Below are 22,756 nucleotides of genomic sequence, written 5' to 3' on the forward strand. Positions count from 1 at the left end.
GAGGTGCATGGGCATGCACTTGTGGGGCTACCGCCACAGCACCTGCACACTTCCATCTCCGGCTTGGCCTGACAGCAGCTGTGGCGTGCAGAGCAGTCCACACCCTAGCCTGTGCCTGAGCCTCCTGCGCCCGAGCCAAAAGACCCAACCCCTCACCCCAAATCCCGGACATTTCCTTTAAAATGTAAAAATCCCCTCGGATGGGCCTGTTGGCCCCCCAAAAGAGGACATGTCTGGGATTTCCCAGACATATAGCAGCCCTACATACTGTGTAGACCAGCAGTACTTGCCACCAGGGGGTACAAGACAGTCAGAGTAGACCAATCTATGCTAGACAGATGTCCCCAAAGTAGATCTTCACTCCCCACTTGTTCCCGATGTAGATCTTCACTCCACCCCCTTCTTCACTGGCAGGTGAGGCACCATTCTGTGGTTCTCCTCAGGTGCCAAAATGTCCTGGGCCAGCCCTGAGCGGCAACAACAGCAAAAACTTTTACTGCCTGCATAGGCCGTTATGAGTAATGGCAGAGAACAGATATGCTTTCCCCAGCCCCTTCAATTAAAGGGGAGAACACCCCATGGATCCTAAAAGGCAAAACTGGGCAGGGAGTTTAACAGGGATGGACACAAAAAATGGGCCTGTCTATGGTAAAAAGGGATGGATGGGTTGTGGGCCAGGTGTTTGTTGGGGCAAGGGAGCTGTCTGGCAAGCAACTCAGCTGTACGTGACCTACAGCAGAGCAGGAGGAGAAGAAAGGTTTGGATTTCATATCCTGCTTTATCACTACCCGAAGGAGTCTCAAAGCAGCTCACAATCTCCTTTCCCTCCCTCCCCAACAACAAACACTCTGTGAGGCGACTGGCGCTGAGAGACTTCAAAGAAGTGTGACTGGCCCAAGGTTACCCAGCCGCTGCATGTGGAGGAGCAGAGACACAAACCCTGTTCCCTAGATTACAAGACTACCCCTCCTAACCACTACACCACACTGGCCTGATGCAGCAGTTTCACAGGACCACCCAGATGCCTCTAAAACCACTTTCCTCCATTGCTGACCCTGTCTACCCACGTTGCAATGTGTATGTTGAACCCACAAGCCATGCACACTCCCAAGAGGCGAAGGATCTTTTGCTGGAGTTAAAAAAGGGCACCTGTTATGAATATGTGTCCCCATGTTCAACATTCCACCCCCCCCCAAGGAATTCACATACCACAGAAATAAAGGAAGCATAGTTTCCTGAAAACTTGCATGAAATGAAAGTGACAGAGTAACTGGTGCTGCCTTCAGACAGCAATATCACAATATAAGCAGGCAGCACATCACACAGCACAAGCACACCTTAAGGCAAAGAGTGAAAAAGGATCCCTAACCATCTCAGGAACCTAGAGAGCAAATGTGACCATTTGCCATTCTTCCCTACCAGAGATGTTAGCTTAACTTTGCCAGCAATGCAAGATTTGTGTACTGACCTTTGTTTTAGGCATTAGGAACCCAGGAATTTCCCCACACCACCTTTTATTTATTTATAGACTGCTGTTTCATAAACTGCAGTTTCCTTGTCCCTCTATGGGTTGCCCCCTTTCAGAAATGGACCAATTGCATTTCTAAGCTTCTTCCCACTCAAAATAATCCCCAAACAGCTGAGAGACATCACACATAGCATTGGAATATCACAACATAACACAAAACTTCTTAATTACAATGCCTGGGCCACTAAGAGCAGAGCCTACCGTGTCTTCAGAATAGGCTTGGAATAAGTTCGGAATAGAGTAGTTGCTCTGGAAGATAATCATCAGGCATCCGCACAACATGACCAGTTAATGTTGAAGAATCATTGCTTCAACACTGGTGATCTTTGCTTCTTCCAGTATGCTGGTATTAGTTTGTCTGTCTTTCCAAGTGATGTGTAAAATTTTTCGGAGACACGGTGATGGAATCTTGGTTGGAGAGTTGGAGATGGCATTTATAAGTGGTCCATGTTTCACAAGCATACAGTAAGGTTGGTAGTACAATAGCTTTGTAAACAAGCATTTTGGTTTTCCTGCGACTGTCATGGTCCTCAAACACTCTGCACTTCAATCGGGAGAAAGCCGCACTCACAGAGCTCAGGCGATGCTGGATTTCGGCATCAATGTTGGCCCTTGTGGGAAGATAACTGCCCAGGTAGGAGAAGTGATTGACATTTTCCAGCATTACACCATTGAGTTGGATTTGTGGCGCTGCAGAAGGGTTATTTTGTACTTGCTGGTGCAGCACTTTGGTTTTTTGAATGTTGAGTGATGGGCCAAGCTTTTCATAAGCTTCTGCAAAGATATTTAAGATGGTCTGGAGGTCATCCTCTGAACGCGTGAACGCTACGTTGTCATCAGCATACTGAAGCTCTATGACAGAAGTTATGGTAACCTTACTCTTTGCTTTCAGCCTGTTCAGAATGAAGAGCTTTCCATCTGTTCAATATATTTTTTCTATATATATATATCTGTTCGATAAACAGTGGTACCTCGGGTTAAGTACTTAATTCGTTCTGGAGGTCCGTTCTTAACCTGAAACTGTTCTTAACCTGAAGCACCACTTTAGCTAATGGGGCCTCCTGCTGCAAAGTTCTTAACCTGAGGTACTATTTCTGGGTTAGCGGAGTCTGTTACCTGAAGCGTATGTAACCTGAAGCGTATGTAACCTGAGGTACCACTGTATATTTGCTGTGTTCGACACAGCAAAAATAAAACAGCATCTATGAATGTAAACGTTATTAACATACCAAGTTCCTCAGTAACCATTCACTCTACCCAATTCATTGAAATGCAGAGCCCAAGACACAGAAGGTGACCCTGACCCAAGAATAGGGATGCAGACAACCAGAAGCTGACCAGGATGTACACAGTTTCCTATACAGGGCCTAAACCTCACCCAGGGCAGCCCTTTCCATAATTGTGCTGTTTTCCGATCTTGTGAGGGAAATCCAGGATGGCAGGGCGACTACAGTCCAGACAATATCTGTGGCATCCACCTTTTATACCATTTATTCCCCTTTCAGACTGTGCGCCTCTTAAAGTGATTTCTAATGGTTTCAGGGGATGGGGCTGTAGCTCAGTACTGGGGCATCTGCTTTGCATGCAGAAGGTTCCAGGTTCAATCCGCAGTGGCATGGACGTAGCCGGGGGGGGGGGCAGGGAGGAGCAGCTGCTCCCCCCTAGATCAAGTAAAACAATAGAAACACTTAACTAACTGGCCAATCACATCAGTTCTGCCTGCCTAACAAAAGTCCTGCCCCACCCCCAACAAAGTCCTGGGTGCAAGTGGGAAATGGACTGGATCCCAAAGTGTTGTGGGTCTGGCAGAGACATCCTGGCGGAATTGGTCATGAGTGCTAAGCCAAAGCAGACTGACATGTCCCTAGTAGCACCTCCTAGCAGTGAAGAGGTGTCTGGGATTCCATCACACGGTGAGCTGGCCCTATCAACTCTGTCTCCCATCACCAAGGATGTGGACACAGCTGTGCTGGTGCAAACAGACTTGGCAAACTCAGCCTGCTCAGAGGAGTGCCTGCTTGCTTGCTTTCTCAAGTTCTGTGGGTGCCAACCATTTCAGGAGCAAAGATTTCGGGGAATGTCTTGGCTTAAAGGTAAAGGGACCCCTGACCATTAGGTCCAGTCATGACTGACTCTGGGGTTGCGGCACTCATCTCGCTTTACTGGCCGAGGGAGCCGGCGTGCAGCTTCCGGGTCATGTGGCCAGCATGACTAAGCCACTTCTGGCGAACCAGAGCAGTGCACGGAAATGCCGTTTACCTTCCCACCAGAGTGGTACCTATTTATCTACTTGCACTTTGACGTGCTTTCAAACTGCTAGGTTGGCAGGAGCAGGGACAGAGCAAGGGGAGCTCACCCTGTCGTGGGGATTCGAAGTGCCAGCCTTCTGATCAGCAAGTCCTAGGCTCTGTAGTTTAACCCACAGTGCCACCCGTGTCCCTTGTCTTGGCTTACTCCTGGCCATGGGTAGTTGCTGCACCCATTGACCTGAGAGCTTTGTCACCTGACTTATGTACCCAAGTGACTTATGCATTAAAAGAGGGGTCAGCAAACTTTTTTCCAGCAGGGGACCGGTCCACTGTCCCTCAGACCTGGGGGTGGGGGGTGGACTGGACTATATTTTGAAGGGGAAAAATGAAGAAATTCCTATGCCCCACAAATAACCCAGAACAGATAGGTAGCCGTGTTGGTCTGCCACAGTCAAAACAAAAAATTTTTTTTCCTTCCAGTAGCACCTTAAAGACCAACTAAGTTAGTTCTTGGTATGAGCTTTCGTGTGCATGCACACTTCTTCAGATATCTGAAGAAGTGTGCATGCACACGAAAGCTCATACCAAGAACTAACTTAGTTGGTCTTTAAGGTGCTACTGGAAGGAAAAAATTTTTTTTGAAATAACCCAGAAATGCATTTTAAATAAAAGGACACATTTTACTCATGTAAAAACAGCAGGCAGGCTCCACAAATAACCCAGAGATGTATTTTAAATAAAAGCACATATTCTATTTATGTAAAAACACAGTGATTCCCGGACCGTCCACGGGCCGGATTTGGAAGGTGATTTGGCCGGATCCCGCCCCCGGGCCTTAGTTTGCATACCTCTGCAAACTAAATTGGGGTGTGTGTGTGTCCCAATATACGTGGGGATACAGGGCATAGCCCATAAATGGCTGTGCTCTTTTATCTCTGGTCGGGGACAGAGGGCGGCACTAGGGAGGGAGATGTCGTCGCATCACTCCTTGGTGTGTGGAGTGCCGCAGGGCGCAATTCTCTCCCCGATGCTTTTTAACATCTTTATGCACCCCCTTGCCCAGATTGTCCGGAGCTTTGGGCTGGGCTGTCACCAATATGCTGATGACACTCAGCTCTATCTGCTGATGGATGGCCACACCGACTCGGCCCCGAACACACTGACCAGATGCTTGGAAGCTGTGGCTGGATGGTTTCATGGCAGCCGATTGAAACTAAATCCTTCGAAGACAGAGGTCCTATGGCTGGGTTGGGATGGCATGGGGATGAGGGACCAACTCCCTTCTCTTGCAGGGGCCCAATTAGTGCCATTGCCTACCGTTAAGAGTTTGGGTGTAATCCTTGACGCCTCCCTTTCCATGGAGGTTCAGGTCACAGCAACAGCCAAGGCGACATTTTCCCACCTTCGCCGCATCAAGCAGTTGGTCCCTTACCTTTCCCGCCCCGACCTGGCCACAGTGATCCATGCGACAGTCACCTCCAGGCTTGACTACTGTAATTCGCTCTACGCGGGGCTGCCCTTGAAGCTGTCCCAGAAACTCCAGCGGGTGCAGAATGCTGCAGTGAGGCTCCTCACGGGGTCTCTGCCATGGGAGCATATTCACCCAGTGCTTTTCCAGCTGCACTGGCTCCCGGTGGAGTACAGGGTCAGAGTTAAGGTGCTGGATTTGATCTTTAAAGCCCTTCACGGCCTAGGACCCTCGTACCTGCGGGACCACCTCTCCTGGTATGCCCCATGGAGAGCTTCAAGCAACACCCTAGTGGTCCCGGGCCCTAAGGAAGTCAGATTAGCCTCAACCAGAGCCAGGGCCTTTTCAACACTGGCCCCGGCCTGGTGGAACGCTCTGCCTCATGAGACCAGGGCCCTGCAGGATCTGATTTCTTTCCGCAGGGCCTGTAAGACAGAGTTCTTCTGCCTGGCCTTTGGCTTGGAGCCAATTTGATTCCCTCCCCCTCTTTCCTTTTTCTTTTTCCTTTCTCCTCCTGTGATGAGGCTGTATTGTAATATTTTAATGTTTCAATATTTTAATTGTTGTATTTTAATCTTGTTTTTAAGTTGTATTCATTCAGCTTGTTTTTATTATTGCTTATTAGCTGCCCTGAGCCCGGCCTTGGCTGGGGAGGGCGGGGTATAAATAAAAATTATTATTATTATTATTATCTGATTCCATCTTGCATGGGGTGGGGTATGTTCCAGGGATGGCACATAAATGTGTTTACTCAAACGGCTCCCATGCTTGCTTCATTCCAGAGCTTGCACACAAGTGAGCAAGGCACAGTGAGGGGGCTTTGCTGGGAAAACCTGGCACACACAAAAAAAACCCCAAACCTTTTACACTCTCCAACTTGCATACATTTAATTTGCTCAATTTCAACAGGCTATCTTCCAACCTGTCTGAAAGAATGCAAGCTAACTGCACACAAGATGTGATCTTACTGTACTGTGTCCTCCTGGGAGGCCAAGGACTGACTCAGAGGTGGATCTGTAAAATTCATTGCCTCCATCTCCACCTAGGGAATCTCCCCCACCCCCTCATGTTTATATTGTTGTACACTGCTTCAATGGCTTCAGTCTGTGAATCAGTTTATAAATATGTGAAATAAATCTAAAAAGATTAATCAATCCCATGTGGCCTGTGTGCTAATGCTGCTCTTTAAAACCTAATGTATTCTAAGTGGGACAGCAGGGCCCTCTTGTGGACCAAAGCAGGACATTTCTACAGAAACTTTGGTTGTCCCGAGTGAAAGCCACATCAAAGCAGGTGCCCTCTGTACCAAGTTTTAAAAGCCCGATGAAATTTTTTTTAATTCCACCAGGCTTATGCAGGCAAAACCACTCCCAAAATGGCTGACTGATGTGTGTTTTTAACGCACATTTTTGCTTCAAAATGGCTTTTACTTTTTCCCTAAAGCTTTTATTGTGTGTGGTTTTAATCTTTTCAATGTTGTAAACCACTTTGATATGTTTTGTGATTTAAGGTAAAGGGTAAAGGGACCCCTGACCATTAGGTCCAGTCGTGGCTGACTCTGGGGTTGCGGCGCTCACCTCGCTTTATTGGCCGAGGGAGCCGGCGTACAGCTTCCGGGTCATGTGGCCAGCGTGACTAAGCCACTTCTGGCAAACCAGAGCAGTGCACAGAAACACCGTTTACCTTCCCGCCGGAGCGGTACCTACTATTTATCTACTTGCACTTTGACATGCTTTCGAACTGTTAGGTTGGCAGGAGCAGGGACCGAGCAACGGGAGCTCACCCCATCGCGGGGATTCGAACCGCCGACCTTCTGATCAGCAAGTCCTAGGCTCTGTGGTTTAACCCACAGCACCACCTGTGTTTTGTGATTTAGCAGTATATAAATACTTTTATTAATAAATAATAATGAATGCTCTTAGGTGAGAAGTCACACAGCCCACTCTTGCTGCCTTGGGACCATCTGTAGATTTGTAAGGCCCTTGGGATAGAGACCTGCCCTATCATTATTTGTAAAGCACCCTGCATGTGATTTTTGTTATTTAGTCGTTTAGTGAACGCCGGGCACTCCTGTCTTCCACTGCCTCCCGCAGTTTGGTCAAACTCATGCTGGTAGCTTCGAGAACACTGTCCAACCATCTCGTCCTCTGTCATCCCCTTCTCCTTGTGCCCTCCATCTTTCCCAACATCAGGGTCTTTTCCAGGGAGTCTTCTCTTCACATGAGGTGGCCAAAGTACTGGAGCCTCAGCTTCACGATTTGTCCTTCCAGTGAGCACTCAGGGCTGATTTCCCTAAGAATGGAGTGGTTGGATCTTCTTGCAGTCCATGGGACTCTCAAGAGTCTCCTCCAGCACCAGAATTCAAAAGCATCAATTAGCATGATAAATAACAGTAACAACATCAGTCACAACAACAACAGCAGTAATGGTTTCAGGCTCATTTCAGCTTTTATTTGGGAGGAAAAAGGAACCAACAATCCTCCATGGTCACAGAACATTTAAACAAGTATACATGTACATACATGAAGAACTTCAGACAAGTTACCAGTACAAAAATGCTACATACAAAATGGCATACAAGTGTTCAGATGTAAACCTATTTGGGGAGGGTAAACATATTTAAAGATGGGAGTCAGCTGGAGAGAGGAGAGGGAGTCACATACCATCTTAACCACAGCCTGGATAGCTCAGTTGCTTAGAACATGGTGGTGATAATGCCAAGGTTACAGGTTTGATCCCCGTATGAGACAACTGCATATTCCTGCATTGCGGGGGGCTGGATTAGAAGATCCTCAGGGTCCCTTCCAACTCTACAATTCTGATTACGGCGGGGGGGTATGCTCTTTGCAGAGACATCCCAAGTCAAAACAGCAGTGGTGAAAAGTGGACGGGATTCCCCCAGCGTTAGTAAAGGGACCCCTGACCATTAGGGATTGCGGTGCTCATATCGCTTTATTGGCCGAGGGAGCCAGCATTTGTCCGCAGACAGCTTCCAGGTCATGTGGCCAGCATGACTAAGCCGCTTCTGGCGAACCAGAGCAGCGCACGGAAACGCAGTTTACCTTCCCGCCAGAATGGTACCTATTTATCTACTTGCCCTTTGACGTGCTTTTGAACTGCTAGGTTGGCAGGAGCAGGAACCGAGCAACGGGAGCTCACCGCGTTACGGGGATTCGAACCGCCAACCTTCTGATCGGCAAGTCCTAGGCTCTGTGGTTTAACCCACAGCGCCACCCACATCCCTTCCCCAGTGTTACATGTCCACAGAACCCACTGTAGCTGCCATTGGTTTTCTGCCATTGGTGGTTGATCAGTGATGTCACAGCGTGTCTGTGAACATTCTATTTGGAGTGTGATGGATACTGGCTAAGTCTGCCCATATTCAGCTTCTTGTTTTGCCAGGCTTCCATTCCACATTAGCTAGCAATTTAAAGAAAATGTTATCATGGAAATTCACCTGCCTTTCAGTTTGAGTGCCTCCCGCTATTGATTCGAATGACAAGAAATGAGATTCTGACTCAACATCAGGAATAACTTTTTGACGGAAAGAGCTGTTTGACAGTGGAACAGACTCCCACAAGAACTGGTGGGCTCTCCTTCTTCGGAGGTTTTTAAGCAGAGGTTGGATGACCCTCTAACCTGGACGCTTCAGTTGAGATTCTTGCATTGCAGGGGGTTGAGCTAGATGACCTTTGGGATCCCTCCCAACCCTTAGGATTCTATAGATGCTCTTATGCAATTTTACTTAATATCCACATCTTTTTGCAGAGCAATTTGCCCCCAATATAATGCATCTTTTGTATGTTATTTTCACTAATGTGCATTTCTATGTACACTTATTCTCGCTGTGCGCATCTTTGTGGGCAGTCCTCAGCTGGAGAACTGCTGTCAGGGGCTCGGGAGCAAGAGCACAGGGGAGAGAGGAAATGGAGACGAAGGGGAAGAATCCGAGGGCAGCGTAGGGGAGTATGACAGCGACCCGAGAGATTCCATGAGCTTCTCCAGCGAATCAGAAGATTCCCAGAAGGGGGCGCCGATGGTCAGAGCAAGGGGGGTCCCAGGGGGGACGCACCAGAAACAAGGAGCCAGAGGGGAACCCCAAAGCAGCAGCGAGGGATCGGGACCAGTTTCCCCACCAGAGCGTAGTGGGGGGGAAGAGTCACATGTGTCAGGGCCAGCGTCTCCTCCAGCGGGGAGAGAAGGTGAGTCAGGGCTGACCACGCCTCCATCGGAGAGTGGGGGAACGGAGGGGAGGTCAGTTGCAGCTAGTCTCCCCGAGGGGGGAAGCAGTGACAGCAGCAGTGAAACGGTCAGGAGGAAAGTTGCTGGCTGGGCGCGCGCGCCAAGTTCAAATGTACAGGCGCGAGGGACAGCAGGAGACCCGGATTGGGAACCAGCTCCTAAAGCCCGCCAGAGGGAGGGGGAAGGCTCAGGGGATTCAGCGTCAGAAGAGTCTAGAAAGGGCGAGACCCCGACGGACAGGCGGAACCAGAGGCGGAAAGAGCAGAGGAAAAGGTGGAGCAAGGCTAGAGTCTTAAACTGGTGTCTGGGGGGAGGAGACTCAGACGGAGCATCAGCGGTCTGAAGTTTGAGACGTAGAGCTGCACGCTGCGGCTCTGGAAGTGAAACTGAACTTCAATAAAGACTTCCTTACTTAACAACGAAGTGGCGTTGGTCCTTTGTGAGCTGGGACCTCGGGCAGCTCTGACAACTGCGCTTTGCAAAATTGAGAGAATTTAAGAGTTTCGAAAGATGGCTGTGTTTTCTTCACAAAATTATAGAGTCATTTGGTCCAACCCCCTGCAAACAGTTGGTTAAAATAACTAGCAACATAAAATAAGCCTACTCCATCTATGCCCTGGAGAAATCCAGGCTTGCTTGAAAACCTCCAACCACCTGATATGAAATGAGAAGTCTATTAGCTGCAACAGCTCAAACAATCCTCCTGTATAAGAGGCAGTATAATCCCCAATGTCGTCTGCTTGGCCTTTGCTGTGACTCTTACGAAAACAGGCACAGATTTAGGAAGGGGGTTCAGGTTTGCCCAAAGCCCAGCCACAGCAAAGGAGGAAACAGCACTCTGCATGAACTCAGAAGTACTCTCCTCTTGAGCCAAAGAGAAATATCACTCCTGACAACTGAGCCAAAAAGAGGGACTTCATTTCTGGGCCTGAATCTCACTTTTGGAACAGTTTCCAGGGTTCAGCCACTGGCATGGTGGTGGTGGGGCTGCTTCCTCAGGGACATTTTGGGGAGAGGGCATGACCAGGTGCCCCCACAACAGGCTCCCACTGGAGCCTGGCTCCAGTGTGCAGCCAGCTTGAAGCTCTGCTCCCGGGTCAGGACTGACCCGGGGGTGGAGTGGAGAAGAATTGGCAAGCCGCAGCAGGCTTCCTTCATCCCAGGCCCCCTTGGGGGGGTGCCCCACACAAACACCCTGGGGTGTGTGTGAATGCATACATTCTGCCGCTGGGTCCAGCATGGAGTACATGCCGTTCCCCCAATGTGGAATGCTTGTCAATGAGTTGCAGATATCCTAAAGATAATCGAGTTGCAGATATCCTAAAAATAAATAACATTAATCTCCTTTCTCATGTCAAGGAAGAGACTTCTAACCATGGGAAACGGGTCGGACCATCAATACTGGAGTGACAGCCCCAATTCCACATCCACACTCAGTGGAATGGCGTCGTAGGGCAGGAGTTAAAATAAAAACACCAAACACCACCGGCATTTCCGGGGGGGGTGGGGTGGGGTGGAACAGCAGCTAATCCAAATCTGGATCCTGGAATGGTTTGGGCTGGAGCAATGCAGGCCTGGACATCAATGCTCCTTTCCCCAACCGTCAGGAGAGTAAATTGCACCCAATGTCATGATTTCAGACCTCGGCCACAAGGTAAAAGGGATCCAAGGCCAGATGGTGCAGGGGTGAGGGCAAGGTGCAAGTCGCCACCTTGTTTGCAGCTGCACAGGATCCTGCAAGATGCTTGCAGCCAGGGCTGGTGTCCCCCTGCAGCCCTGCACAATGTCCAAAGATGGTCTTAGATGAAGGTGGAGTCCAGCAGGTTGCTTTCGTGGTGGCTGTGGGCACGCGCTTCAAACAGCTGCTTGATCAGAGCAGACTTCTCCAGCTCCAGCTGGGTGATCCGCTCGCTTTTGTCTGTCACCTCCTGCGGGGTAAAGGCAGAGTTAAGACCACCACATGGACAGGTGAAATCTGTAATGATTGAATGGGCCAGGGATGAGGGGCACAATATTATGATGGTGGACTGGGAGAAATTGTGGGGAAAAGGAATTAAATTCACAGCATGTGGTGTATTAAGAGAAAATTTGATGAAAATGATGTATAGATGGTACTTAACACCAGTGAAGTTAGCAAAAATGTATCATATTCATGATAATAAATGCTGGAAATGGTAAAAGAAGGAACCTTTTACCACATGTGGTGGACGTGCCCCAAGGTAAAAGACTTCTGGGAAAGGATTTATAATGAATTGAAAAAAGTGTTGAAAAACACATTTATTAAGAAACCAGAAGCCTTTTTACTTGGTATAGTGTGTGGGGGGGGTTGAAATCCCCAAAAGGAATGTTACTTTTTTTCTGTATGCCACAACAGCTGCGAGAATATTACTAGCGAAGAATTGGAAGAAACAAGATTTACCAACTATCGAAAATGGCAGATGAAGATGATGGACTATATGGAACTTGCTGAACTGACTGGCAGACTCCAAGACCAGAGAGAAGAGACGGTGGAAGAAGTTTAAGGAATATTTGAAAAAATATGTTAATATTTAAATCTCAGAATAGCTTTGGAAGTTGATATAGGCTGTAAGGTTAGAAGTAGAAGATGGTGTATTTTAAAATAGTATTATATGTAAGGGATAAAATGTGAAGATTTTTATGGTAAAAGTAACTGTGATAAAAAATGGTTAAAAATTATTATATAGGTAAACTGCTAAAGATGAGGTAAAGTGAAAATCAGATAGGGGGGACTTGGGGAAGCTCACCTAACAATGTTTAGAAAAAATAAGGATAAGATAAGAATTTGTTTGTATTGTTTGTTTGTGTTGTTTATTTGTGTTATAAAAGAAATAAAAAATTTTGAAGAAAAAAAACATGGCTGGGGACAGGTGGGCTGGCAGTGACTCAAACGGACTGGCACTTAATAGCAGACTCACCATGGTGAGCAGACGGTTCTGCTCCTTCAACATGTTGAAGGCCTGCTGACATCCGACGAGAGGAGGGGAGGTCGTGAGCGCAGAGGGTGGAGCATGCCCCATTGCAAAACTGGGGTTCAGTGGCTAGAGACAAATAAAAGGGGTTTGTTCCAGGACTGCATTTGCCTCACACTCTCTCTCAAAAAGACAAACCATCATCTTCTTAATGCACTTCATCCCTCATTCTCACACACAAGAAAGTCTTTCGGTGACTCCTTGATCTGTCAGGGATTATTTAGCTGTGATTCCTGCATTGTAGAGGGTTGGACTACATGTCCTCTTGGGTACCTTCCAACTGTACAATTCTATGACTGACACCTGACCAAAGGACTCCTGACCATTAGGTCCAGTCGTGACCGACTCTGGGGTTGCGGCGCTCATCTTGCTTTATTGGCGTACAGCTTGCGGGTCGTGTGGCCAGCATGACTAAGCCACTTCTGGCGAACCAGAGCAGCGCACAGAAACGCCGTTTACCTTCCTGCCGGAGTGGTACCTATATATCTACTTGCACTTTGACGTGCTTTTGAACTGCTAGGTTGGCAGGAGCAGGGACTGAGCAATGGGAGCTCACCCCGTCGCAGGGATTCGAACTGCCAACCTTCTGATCGGCAAGTCCTAGGCTCTGTGGTTTAACCCACAGCGCCACCCGTGTCTAACTAACACAGAGCACAGTTGAACTGTGGAACTCCCTCCCACATGAGGCAGTGATGGCTACCAACCTAGATAGCTTTAAAAGAGGATTGGACAAATGCATGGATGAGACTGAGCTATCGATGGCTACTAACCATGGCAGCTCTGCTCCACAGTTACTGGAAGCCACAGGGCCCTGAGGGTGCTCTTATGCTTGGGTCCAGACTGAGGGTTCCCACAACAGAAAAGGCCCTCTCCTTTGTTGTCGCCTGGTGGGGAACACTCTGAATGCCACCAATGATGTTTGCTAGCACATTAATCCGCCAATGAATTTGGGATGTGGAACTGCAATGCCACGTGAGCAAGATGAATAAACACCCAGCAATAAAAGATAATGGCAGAGGATTTACCCCAGCCAATCATTTGTCAAAATTACAAATACCCAAATATAGACGGTCTTTTACCCTCGCTTGACCTATCTCGCTTTGCATGTCATGAGTCTATCTCATATATTAGTTTCACCTTTGAAGTTGAATTAGTGAAAGAAAGGAACTTTTCCACGATATTCTAATTTTTTGAGTTTCACCTGTATACCACCAATGGTTCAGGACCTGCTCTCAGACAGGAATGATCAAATTACTTTAATAGTGGCTGGATTTTTGAGTGCTGCCCATGTAGAAAGACTGGGCCTTTATAAAGAGATTTAATGGTTCTTAATTGATCGGTGATGTGGTAGTGTTACATTGTATTATTTGTGCAAATTGATTCTCTTTCAGTGGCGTAGCGTGGGTTGTCAGCACCCGGGGCAAGGCAAGTAATTTGCACCCCCTAACCCGTGGATTTGCGCCCCCTAACCCTAACCCCCAGATGTTGCGCCCGGTGCGGCTGGCCCCCCCTGCACCCCCCACGCTACGTCACTGTTCTCTCTGGAGTTAAAGATCTGACTGGAACAAACCTTGTTATGTTGAGCTTGTATTTTGCACAATTTGTATACGGTGTCTGTTTGATAATGTGTGGTTTGCTATGCCTAATAAAGGATATTAATTAATTAAAGAGCCCTGCTGTGTCAGGCCAATGGCCCATCTGGTCCAGCACCGTGTTCTCACAGTGGCCAACCAGATGCGCCCCCCCCCCCATGGGAAACCTGCAAGGAGGAACTGAGCAAAAGAGCCTTCTCCTCTCCTGCAGCTTCTGGTGTTCAGAAGCATTGCGGCCTCAGAGTATGAAGGCAGAGTATAGCCCTCATGGTTAGTAGCCTCTGCTAGCCCACTCAGGACCGAACAACTCCCACCACTCCCTTGGCCCTTGTCTGTACCGCAGCTCTCACCTTTGCTGAAAGAGACAATAGCTCACTGAGGTAGTGATTCAGCGCTTGCAGTTTGAGCAGGAGATGGTGGCTCAGAGTGCCCTCTGCGAACAAGTCCTGTGTGAGAGAAAGCCGGGGGGGCGGGGAGGAGAAAGCAATATTAGAGAGCAGCCAGGCCAGCTGTCAATCTACAGGAGCACTCCACCATAGCTCCTGCATGCCTGCAGCCAGCACCCCCAGATAGCAAATAATAATAATCAAGTAATAATAATAAAATGTATTTATACCCCGCCCTTCCCGGTTCAGAAAACCGGGCTCAGGGTGGCTAACAACAAATTTAAAACACTTAATTATAAAAGCAGCATAAAATACAGTATAAAAACATAAATAGCAATAAAATTCAAAATTCAATTTAGGGAGAATAAGCATTAGATAGTCACCAGGGCTAGCTGGCTGAATTAGTCCTACTTGGGCCAGCGAGGAGGCCAGGGGAGAATTACCTGTGGGGTCTCACAGCGAGTGATCTTCATAAAAGGGGTGGGGGAGGGAAGAGAAGGGAAATAAAAGATCAGGCTGAATTTAAATTGAAGGCCAGGCGGAATAGCTCTGTCTTACAGGCCCGATGGAAGGAGGTTAAATCCTGAAGGGCCCTAGTCTCCTGGGACAGAGCATTCCACCAGGTCGAAGCCATCACTGAGAAGGCCCTGGCCCTGGTTGAGGCTAGTCTGACTTCCTTAGGGCCTGGGACCTCTAAACTATGGTTATTCACGGACCTTAAGGTCCTCTGCGGGGCAGACAAGGAGAGGCGGTCCGTAAATATGAGGGCCCTATGCCACAATGGGAAATGCAAGAAAGGATACACCGACTCGTCATCAGGAAGAATTTTCTGACGGTAAGAGCTGTGTGACCGTTCCAAACGGTCTGGAAGTTGTGCTCTCCTTCTTTGGAGAGTAAGCGAGGAAACTCGCTTAAAAAAACAAAAACAACCCAGCGTCAACCTGTTACTCACGATGTGAACTCTGCCGCTGCCCAGCTGCTTCTGGCGTTCCTGGAGAGCATGGATCTGCTGGTGGTACCACTCGCGCACCTTCTCCACCAGCTCCAGCCCCTGCAGCAGTAAGTCCTTCTCCTTCTCCAGCTCCTTCAGCTGCTTCAGCTGCCAAGAAACAAACCCCAGGCACAGTCAGTGAGTCCTCGCACACAGGGTTGTTGCGGGGATTAAATGAGGAGGGGAGGGGGAAGAACCACGATACAATACGATAATCTTTATTGTCCTTGTCCCATACAGAACAACGAAATTGAAAAAATCTACATCACACTTTCAAAGACCAACAAGCCTTCTATCCCAGCTATCCCAGCCTGGTTAACCCCCTAAAAACTCTTATACCCCATAATTAAATACAATGTACTCCCACGGAGACTACCTTATACTGCGTTTAAAACCAAAATCGCATTTGGATAAAAACTGTTTCTCAGGTGGCTAGTCCTTGTCCACGCATGCTGCCTTGAGCTCCTTGGAAAAAAAGTTGGGATATAAATGCATTAAAATAAAAATTAATTAAAAGAGGTTCATTTCCGATTTCTCTTTCCCGTCTTATTCCCGTTCCAGAATAATTTCCAAGGTGGATTCTAAGCCACACATCTCAGAACTTGGTAACAAGTCCTGGTTTGTTACTTCTGGGGGTTTTCCTGCACCAGCAAGCACCCCACCGTGACCCCTAGCCTTTTCATGTCTTGTTTTCCTCGTTGAGTTTCCATTCTGGAGGAAAGAGAAATGGAAAGACACACAAACAGCAGCTGCCACTCCAAGTCCCATCTTTTTCAGCTGAAAGCTCTGTGGGGCCATGGGTTCCACATTTCACAGCCCCTACTCTTGACTTCCAATCATGTTCCAAAGACTCAAGTTGAGCAGAGCCTGTGTCTAGCGCAGGAAAACCATACCTCCGAACTTGCTCTAAAGTGCTTTTCTCCCAACACTCACTGTCACCTGCCTTCCACATATTCAGCTTGAAACAAATTTACAAACATGAGGACCACAAGCTTGGTTTTTAAATGAAAACAAGAAAGCCGACTCCCCCCCACCCCTTGAAGTGCTGCCTTGAACAATGTGCTGCTCTGTTCCCTCACATCACATGCATGCATACACCATGATATCTAGCAGCCTCTATTTTTAGAGGTTACCTACACCCTTTGCCTTTGCCAATGTAGATGCTGTAATCCAAAACACCTGGAGGGAGTCATTCCAAAGTCCTTCAGGAGAGGTAGACCACACCCTTCGGCCTGCAGGACTTTCCAGGTTCAATTCTGGTTGAAGAAGATCTAGTAGAAATTGATGGCAAAGCCTGGAACCCTGGAAAGCCGGTGCCAGCAAGGGCGCCCAGAGCTGGGTGGCTGAATGGTGCATGACTCGCATAATGCAGATCATAAAGGGGCTCAGGGGTGGAGTGTCTGCCTTGCATGCAAGAGACTGCAGTTTCAGATCTGCTGCCAGTCAGTGTAGGTAATACTGAGGTAGGTGGACCAATAGCCTGACTCGGAATAAGGCAGCCTCCTGCGCTCCTGATCCTTTATCCATAAACCCCCTCCCTCCCTCCTTCTGCCATCCTGTCCCCCAAATCCAGAACCGAGACCAGAAATCCCTCAAGGCAGCAACCCCCTATTACAATGATTTTCAAATGAAAAGCACATGATTTGCATGCACCTAGGGTGAAGCACCCGCCTTCCCAAGCCCACGTGAGGTAGGACATACCCACAGGAAAAAGTCCAGAGCTTTGGGACTGTGGAGGCTGCTGGCCAGAGGCACGACGAGGGTGCTGTACGCAGCCAGAGCCCTCATCCAGCTCGGTCAGCCACCGGCAGCAGAATGGCCTCCGTGGGTGGAGGTGGGGGTGATTGCCATGGCGACCGGGGGAGGGGGGTAGAAAAGGCCAGCATCCCCAAAGCTGGCAAGGGAGCATCGAGCCTGCAGCTGATCGAAGGTTCCCTGGGGGGGTGGAAGGGAAGAGAAGATGGGGGCAGGGAAGGAGAACCAGCCACCTAAACAAGCCAGCAAGCGAAGCTGTCTCCCCCCACCCCCACCCAATCAGCCTAGCTGCAATGAGCTATGAGGGACCCCACGAGGGAGATCAATGCGGATCAGAGCAAGGGATGTGTATGTATGCCTCCTGCTCCTTGGAAGCAAACAGGCAGCCATTAAACACGCAGGAGGCACTCTCCAGATGGGGCGATTTGATGGAAGAGGGGTGAGAGGGCACTCCCCTCAGATTCTGAGGCCAAGACGGGTCTCCAATCTTATTTTCATTCCCAGCCCTCCTCATGGGGTCAATATTGCCCCCTTTTAAAATCCACACACATATTCAGCCAGAGAGCAAAGAGAGAAACAGAGAGAGATTTGAACAGAAAACCCTATAACTGAGATTATCTCCCACTCCAGTTTATATGTCAGCCCCAAACAAATCCTTAGTTCAAAGCCCAGGTTCTGACAATTCTCCAGTGGAAGAGAGTTCCACAGATCTGAGGCTGCCATGAGGTTTGTTGACCAGGGGGCTCAGCATACCAGTGAGAAGGACAAGGCTTTATGCCAAAAGGTTGGGGTGGTGGGAGGGGGAGACCTTTTGCAGCCAGCAGCCTCATTATCTTTCTGCAGTAGATTTCATTCTCGCCAGTCAGCACAGCTATCTCTAATTGAAGTCAGCAGTAAGATAAAAACCAGGCCTCAAGCCATTTAGGACTTTATATGCTTGCACTAAATTTTGAATTGGGTGTGGTAGCTCACTGGAAGCAAACACGGTACTTTCAGGACCAGTTACGCACAGCGCCATCAGGGGGTCCAACTTACCAGCCTAGCAACTGCATTCTGCACAAGCTGCAGCTTCTGGACTGTCTTCAAAGGCAGCCCCCCAGCATACAGCACAGTGCAGTAGTCCAGACAGGAGCGGTCAGGCTATCCCATCCCAGGAACAGCCACAGCTGGCAAGTCAGCCTAAGCCGGGCACAAGCACTCCTAGTCAAAGATACCACTTGAGACTCTAGGGACAAGATGGAATCCAAAGGCATTCTCAGACTGTGAATGTGTTCTTCCAGGGTGCTGCAACCCTTCCCAGAACAGGCCATGCGCCTAATTTCAGGACATAGGAACCTCCCACCTACAGCACTTCCATCTTATCAGGATTCAGTCTCAATGTACTGGCCCCCATCTGGTAAGTCACTGCTTCCACCATTTTCAGAGCTCCTCCAGGTGACAAGAGCGAGCCGGCAGTAATCACATCATTCAAACTGGAGTTGCCAAAAACACAAGCTTCACAGACATGGCAGAGTGTCAGGCGTAACAAGCAGAGCATCTCATCCCCTGTAGGTCCTGCCCCCTGGATCAGGTGCCATGTCCCCACCTCCCCACAGCCATCTGAGTCCCCTCCTCTCAGGGGCTTCCCCCCAGCAATCTGAGATTGCACCTGTGTGCAGCCAACCTCTGCAATGCCCTTTTCATGTCTCTTCTGGTTCTAGGAGACCAGAGGGGAGGGGAGCTTGTCACAGCAGGAGGGGGAGACCCCCTGGCTTCTTCACCCACCTGGGTTCTTGGCTTCCCTCCTCTCCAGCCTCTGCTTCTAGACTTCCCTCTGCCACAGACTCTCCCTGCTCACTAAACCCTGTTACCTCTTCAGCTTCCAACACCTTCTACTCCCAGTCTCCTTCTTCCTGTCCCTGTGACCACTCGTCATTGTCCCACCAACAACCTCCAGGCCCTGAGCCTTCTTTCCTTGGGGGTTTCCCAGCTGGTGCCTCCCACCATACTTCTGCGTCCAACCAATGCGTGACAAGAAAGGGCTCTCTTACCATGCTGTAGTCCACCCCATTGGTGATGGTGTGTCTTCTGTGCTCACCATGGCCTCTTGGCTGCCTCCGCACTTCTGCTACCAGCTTGGAGGTGCTTTCATACTGAGCCTGTCCTGTCAGCTTTCGGATACCACCACTGCCACCTTTAGTTGCTGTAGATTGGAGAGAAGTGTGGAAGGGGAAGTGATCCAATTAAAGCCATCCTGGGTCTCCCCTCCCCTGCTCCCCAGACCAGGAAGAGAGAGGGGTGAATTATCAAGGACAAACTGCTTCTAGTGTATTTCTGCCTCCCTCAAACCTCCTCTAAAATTTAGGAAAGTATGCCTGCAACCCTATACAGTAGCTACTTTTTATCATTTATTTCTCTCTATACAGTGGTACCTCGGGTTACATATGCTACAGGTTACATACGCTTCAGGTTACAGACTCCGCTAACCCAGAAATAGTGCTTCAGGTTAAGAACTTTGCTTCAGGATAAGAACAGAAATTGGGCTCCGGTGCCGCAACAGCAGCAGGAGGCCCCATTAGCTAAAGTGGTGCTTCAGGTTAAGAACAGTTTCAGGTTAAGAACTGACCTCTGGAATGAATTTACTTAACCCAAGGTACCACTGTACTGTATTTTCCAACAGTATGGCCACAGTAACCACAGCATGAGGATGGAGCAGCAGGCAGGTGAGGAAGGAATGCAGGTGGCAGGCAGCCTAGGTGAGCAGCTGAAATAGGTGTGATGCTTAAAGGAAGGTGCTACAGAGAGCAGTTTGGTAAATGTGTGGGGAGGGGGCTTAGACTGCAAACCCATACCCACTAACCCAGGGGTCAGCAAACATTTTCAGCAGGGGGCTGGTTCATTGTCCCTCAGACCTTGTGGGGGCCGTACTATATTTTGGGGGGAAAAAGACTGAACGAATTCCTATGCCCCACAAATAACCCAGAGATGCATTTTAAATAAAAGCACACATTCTACTCATGTAAAAACATGCTGATTCCCGGACCGTCTGCGGGCTGGATTGAGAAGGCGATTGGGCCTTAGTTTGCCTACCCATGCACTAACCTCAAAGTAGCCCACTTTGGGGCAAATCACTATCTCTCCACCTAGCTCACCTCACAGGGCTTTTGTGAATATAAAAGTAGGTAGTAGTCTAGTAGGTAGTCTAGTAGGTAGACTGTGCCTTAGGCTGTGCCAGGAAATGCATTTCTCAGTAGGCAAGAAGCACAGGGTTGTGCAGTTAGGCTGCGATCCACCCAAAAGCTATACTAGCAAGTAAGTATCATTGGACCCATGTATACATTCTGCAAGGTAAACATGCATTATCCTCCTTTATTAATCTACATTCTTCTCCCATCTTTCCTCTACGGAGCCCAAAGTGGCACACAGAACTCTCCCTTCTACCTCAATCCTACCCGCCTCACAACAGCCCTGCAGGGTAAGCTAGGCTGAGATATCGCGCCCGCCACAGAGTCACCCATAGCCAACTGGGGATTTGAACTGGGCTCTTCTCCATGGCCCGTCTGTTACCACCGCAACACCCACACCGGCTCTCTGTTAGGGCAGTTACTCAACGCGAAGAGGGAAAGGGATTCCTCACATGCTCAGAGGCACTTCTGTGCCCGCGAATTAAAAGTCATGGGTTCTCAGTCTTCGCGGGGCGGGCGAGAACCTTTAGCCTCCTGCGCCTTACCTGCTCTCTTGCATTCCGCCGGCGCGCTGGCGATCTTCTCCTGGGACCGAGAGGCGCACTCGCCGGCGCCGCGTCCGCACCCCCTCTCCGCTTCTCCTCTGCTTTTCGGAGCAGGGGCGCCGGGGCGCCCGGGGCCTTTGTTGGCGGGGCCCGGTGAGGTGCCTCCTTTGTCTGGGCTGAGGAGCGAGGATCTCAAGCCCAGCACGAACCGCTCGAAGGTGAGGTAGCCGCTGGCCGGGGCGGCTCGCCGCAGCCCTTCCAAGACGCCCCGGGGCAACTCCCCAGCTTCGCTCCCTTGCTGCAGCCACCGGGACTCGATCTCCCGCAAGTGCACGTAGCCTCGACGGCGGTCGTCCAAGATGTCGAAGAGGGTCCGCAGGCTGTGCAAGAAAGCCTGAGGCAGACCCTCGGTAGCGCTGCCGCCGGGCTGCGAGCGCCCATCACTTCCGCGCTCAAGCGCCATCGCTGCTCCCGAAATTGCTACACAAAGTTCCGAAGGAACACGAAAGTTATCTTCCGAACGTTCCAAAGAGTTGGCTGGGACTCCGGTCTGTGACGTCAACACCACTGGCATCAAATCTTCCCGCTCATTGGCCGGCGGCTCAGCGCCCTGGAAGGGGATTGGCTGAGGCGCTTCGCGAGCTGGTTTGATTTCTTTGCCTCCACGCGTTCGATGCCCCCCCTTCTTCAAGCAGCTTTAAAACGATACTTTTCTCCCTTTTTCTACATTCTCTACAAAGAAGCAGAAATGGCCCCTTAGCTCCCCCAGGACTAGCCCCGGCTGAGTGATCGGGACACTTAGACGCATGGCTTAAGAAACCTCTCCTGCTCCCGATCCTCAAAGCGACTGCTAAGAGATCATTTAAAAATACTGACTTACGTATCAAACATTTAAGAATCGGATGCATAGAACAAGCACATAATAAAACATAAAATGTGTTCATACAAGAAGAATGAAAAAAACAAGCCCTGCCCCACAAATGAGGGTCCCAGAGTTCTCTCTGCAAAAGGGGGTGGTTAGTTGTTGCGCCACTGCTGGGTGGGAAAGGGCTCCCAAAGTACCTAAAGAAGAGTCTTCTGGATCAGGCCAGTGGCCCATCTAGCCCACATCCTGTTCTCACAGTAGCGGATCAGACGCCCGTGGGAAACCTGCAATCTGAATGGAACACAACAAGAGCCCTCTGTCCCTGCGGCTTCCAGCACTGGCATTCTGAAGCGTTGCTGCCTCCAGCTGTGGAGCCCGAGCACAGTTGTTATGACTGGCAGCCACTGATAAGCCTCTCCTCCTCCATGAATGTGTCCAGCTCACTTTTAAAGCCATTCAGGTTGGAGGCCATTACTATCACTTGGGTGAATGAGTTCTGGAGTATATCTATGTGTGAAGAAATGCTTTTATCTGTGCTAAATTTTCCAACCTTCAGCTTCATTGGAGATCCACAAGAGAGAGTGAGAAAAACCTTTTTTATTTCCACTTTCTCCACACTACGCATAATTTTATATGCCTCTTTCACACCACCGCTTACTTGCCTTTTGTCGGATCAAAGAAGTCCCTAGCAATGCTACATTTCCTCATTGGGGAGTCACTCCACCCGCTTGACCATTCCAGTTGCCCTTTTCTGACCATTTCCCAACTCTACAATACAGTGGTACCTCGGGTTACATATGCTTCAGGTTATAGACTCCAGTAACCCAAAAATAGTACCTCAGGTTAAGAATTTTGCTTCAGCATGAGAACAGAAATCGTGCTCCGGTGGCACAGCAGCAGCGGGAGGCCACATTAGCTAAAGTGGTGCTTCAGGTCAAGCATGCTGTTGTTATTTAGTCGTTTAGTTCGTGTCCGCCTCTT

General features: G+C 49.2%; 1 protein-coding gene across 1 annotated transcript; it reads right to left on the reverse strand.

The window, feature by feature from the left end:
* Positions 1 to 7,669: 7,669 nt before the first annotated feature.
* SAPCD2 (suppressor APC domain containing 2) lies at positions 7,670 to 21,430 on the reverse strand. Its single transcript, XM_083597398.1, has 7 exons — positions 20,911 to 21,430; positions 19,232 to 19,383; positions 15,408 to 15,554; positions 14,420 to 14,515; positions 12,424 to 12,546; positions 9,958 to 11,415; positions 7,670 to 9,130 (listed from the first exon to the last, which is right to left on the reverse strand). The coding sequence occupies exons 1-6, from the start codon at positions 21,371 to 21,373 to the stop codon at positions 11,287 to 11,289; spliced, it is 1,110 nt and encodes a 369-aa protein (XP_083453524.1). The 5' UTR covers positions 21,374 to 21,430; the 3' UTR covers positions 7,670 to 9,130; positions 9,958 to 11,286.
* Positions 21,431 to 22,756: the final 1,326 nt, after the last annotated feature.

The sequence above is a fragment of the Podarcis filfolensis genome (genome assembly GCF_964270895.1).
Source record: "Podarcis filfolensis genome assembly, chromosome: Z".
Lineage (NCBI taxonomy): Eukaryota > Metazoa > Chordata > Lepidosauria > Squamata > Lacertidae > Podarcis > Podarcis filfolensis.

What these genes read in the sequence shown, in the direction of transcription:
- SAPCD2 (XM_083597398.1), bottom strand. Translation starts at nt 21,373, where the DNA reads ATGGCGCTTGAGCGCGGAAGTGATGGGCGCTCGCAGCCCGGCGGCAGC. An exon ending in TATTGTCTCTTTCAGCAAAG is followed by an intron (nt 12,547 to 14,419) that starts GTGAGAGCTGCG and finishes ATTTGTCTCTAG; the next exon opens with CCACTGAACCCCAGTTTTGC. An exon ending in AGAACCGTCTGCTCACCATG is followed by an intron (nt 11,416 to 12,423) that starts GTGAGTCTGCTA and finishes TTTACCCCGCAG; the next exon opens with GAGGTGACAGACAAAAGCGA.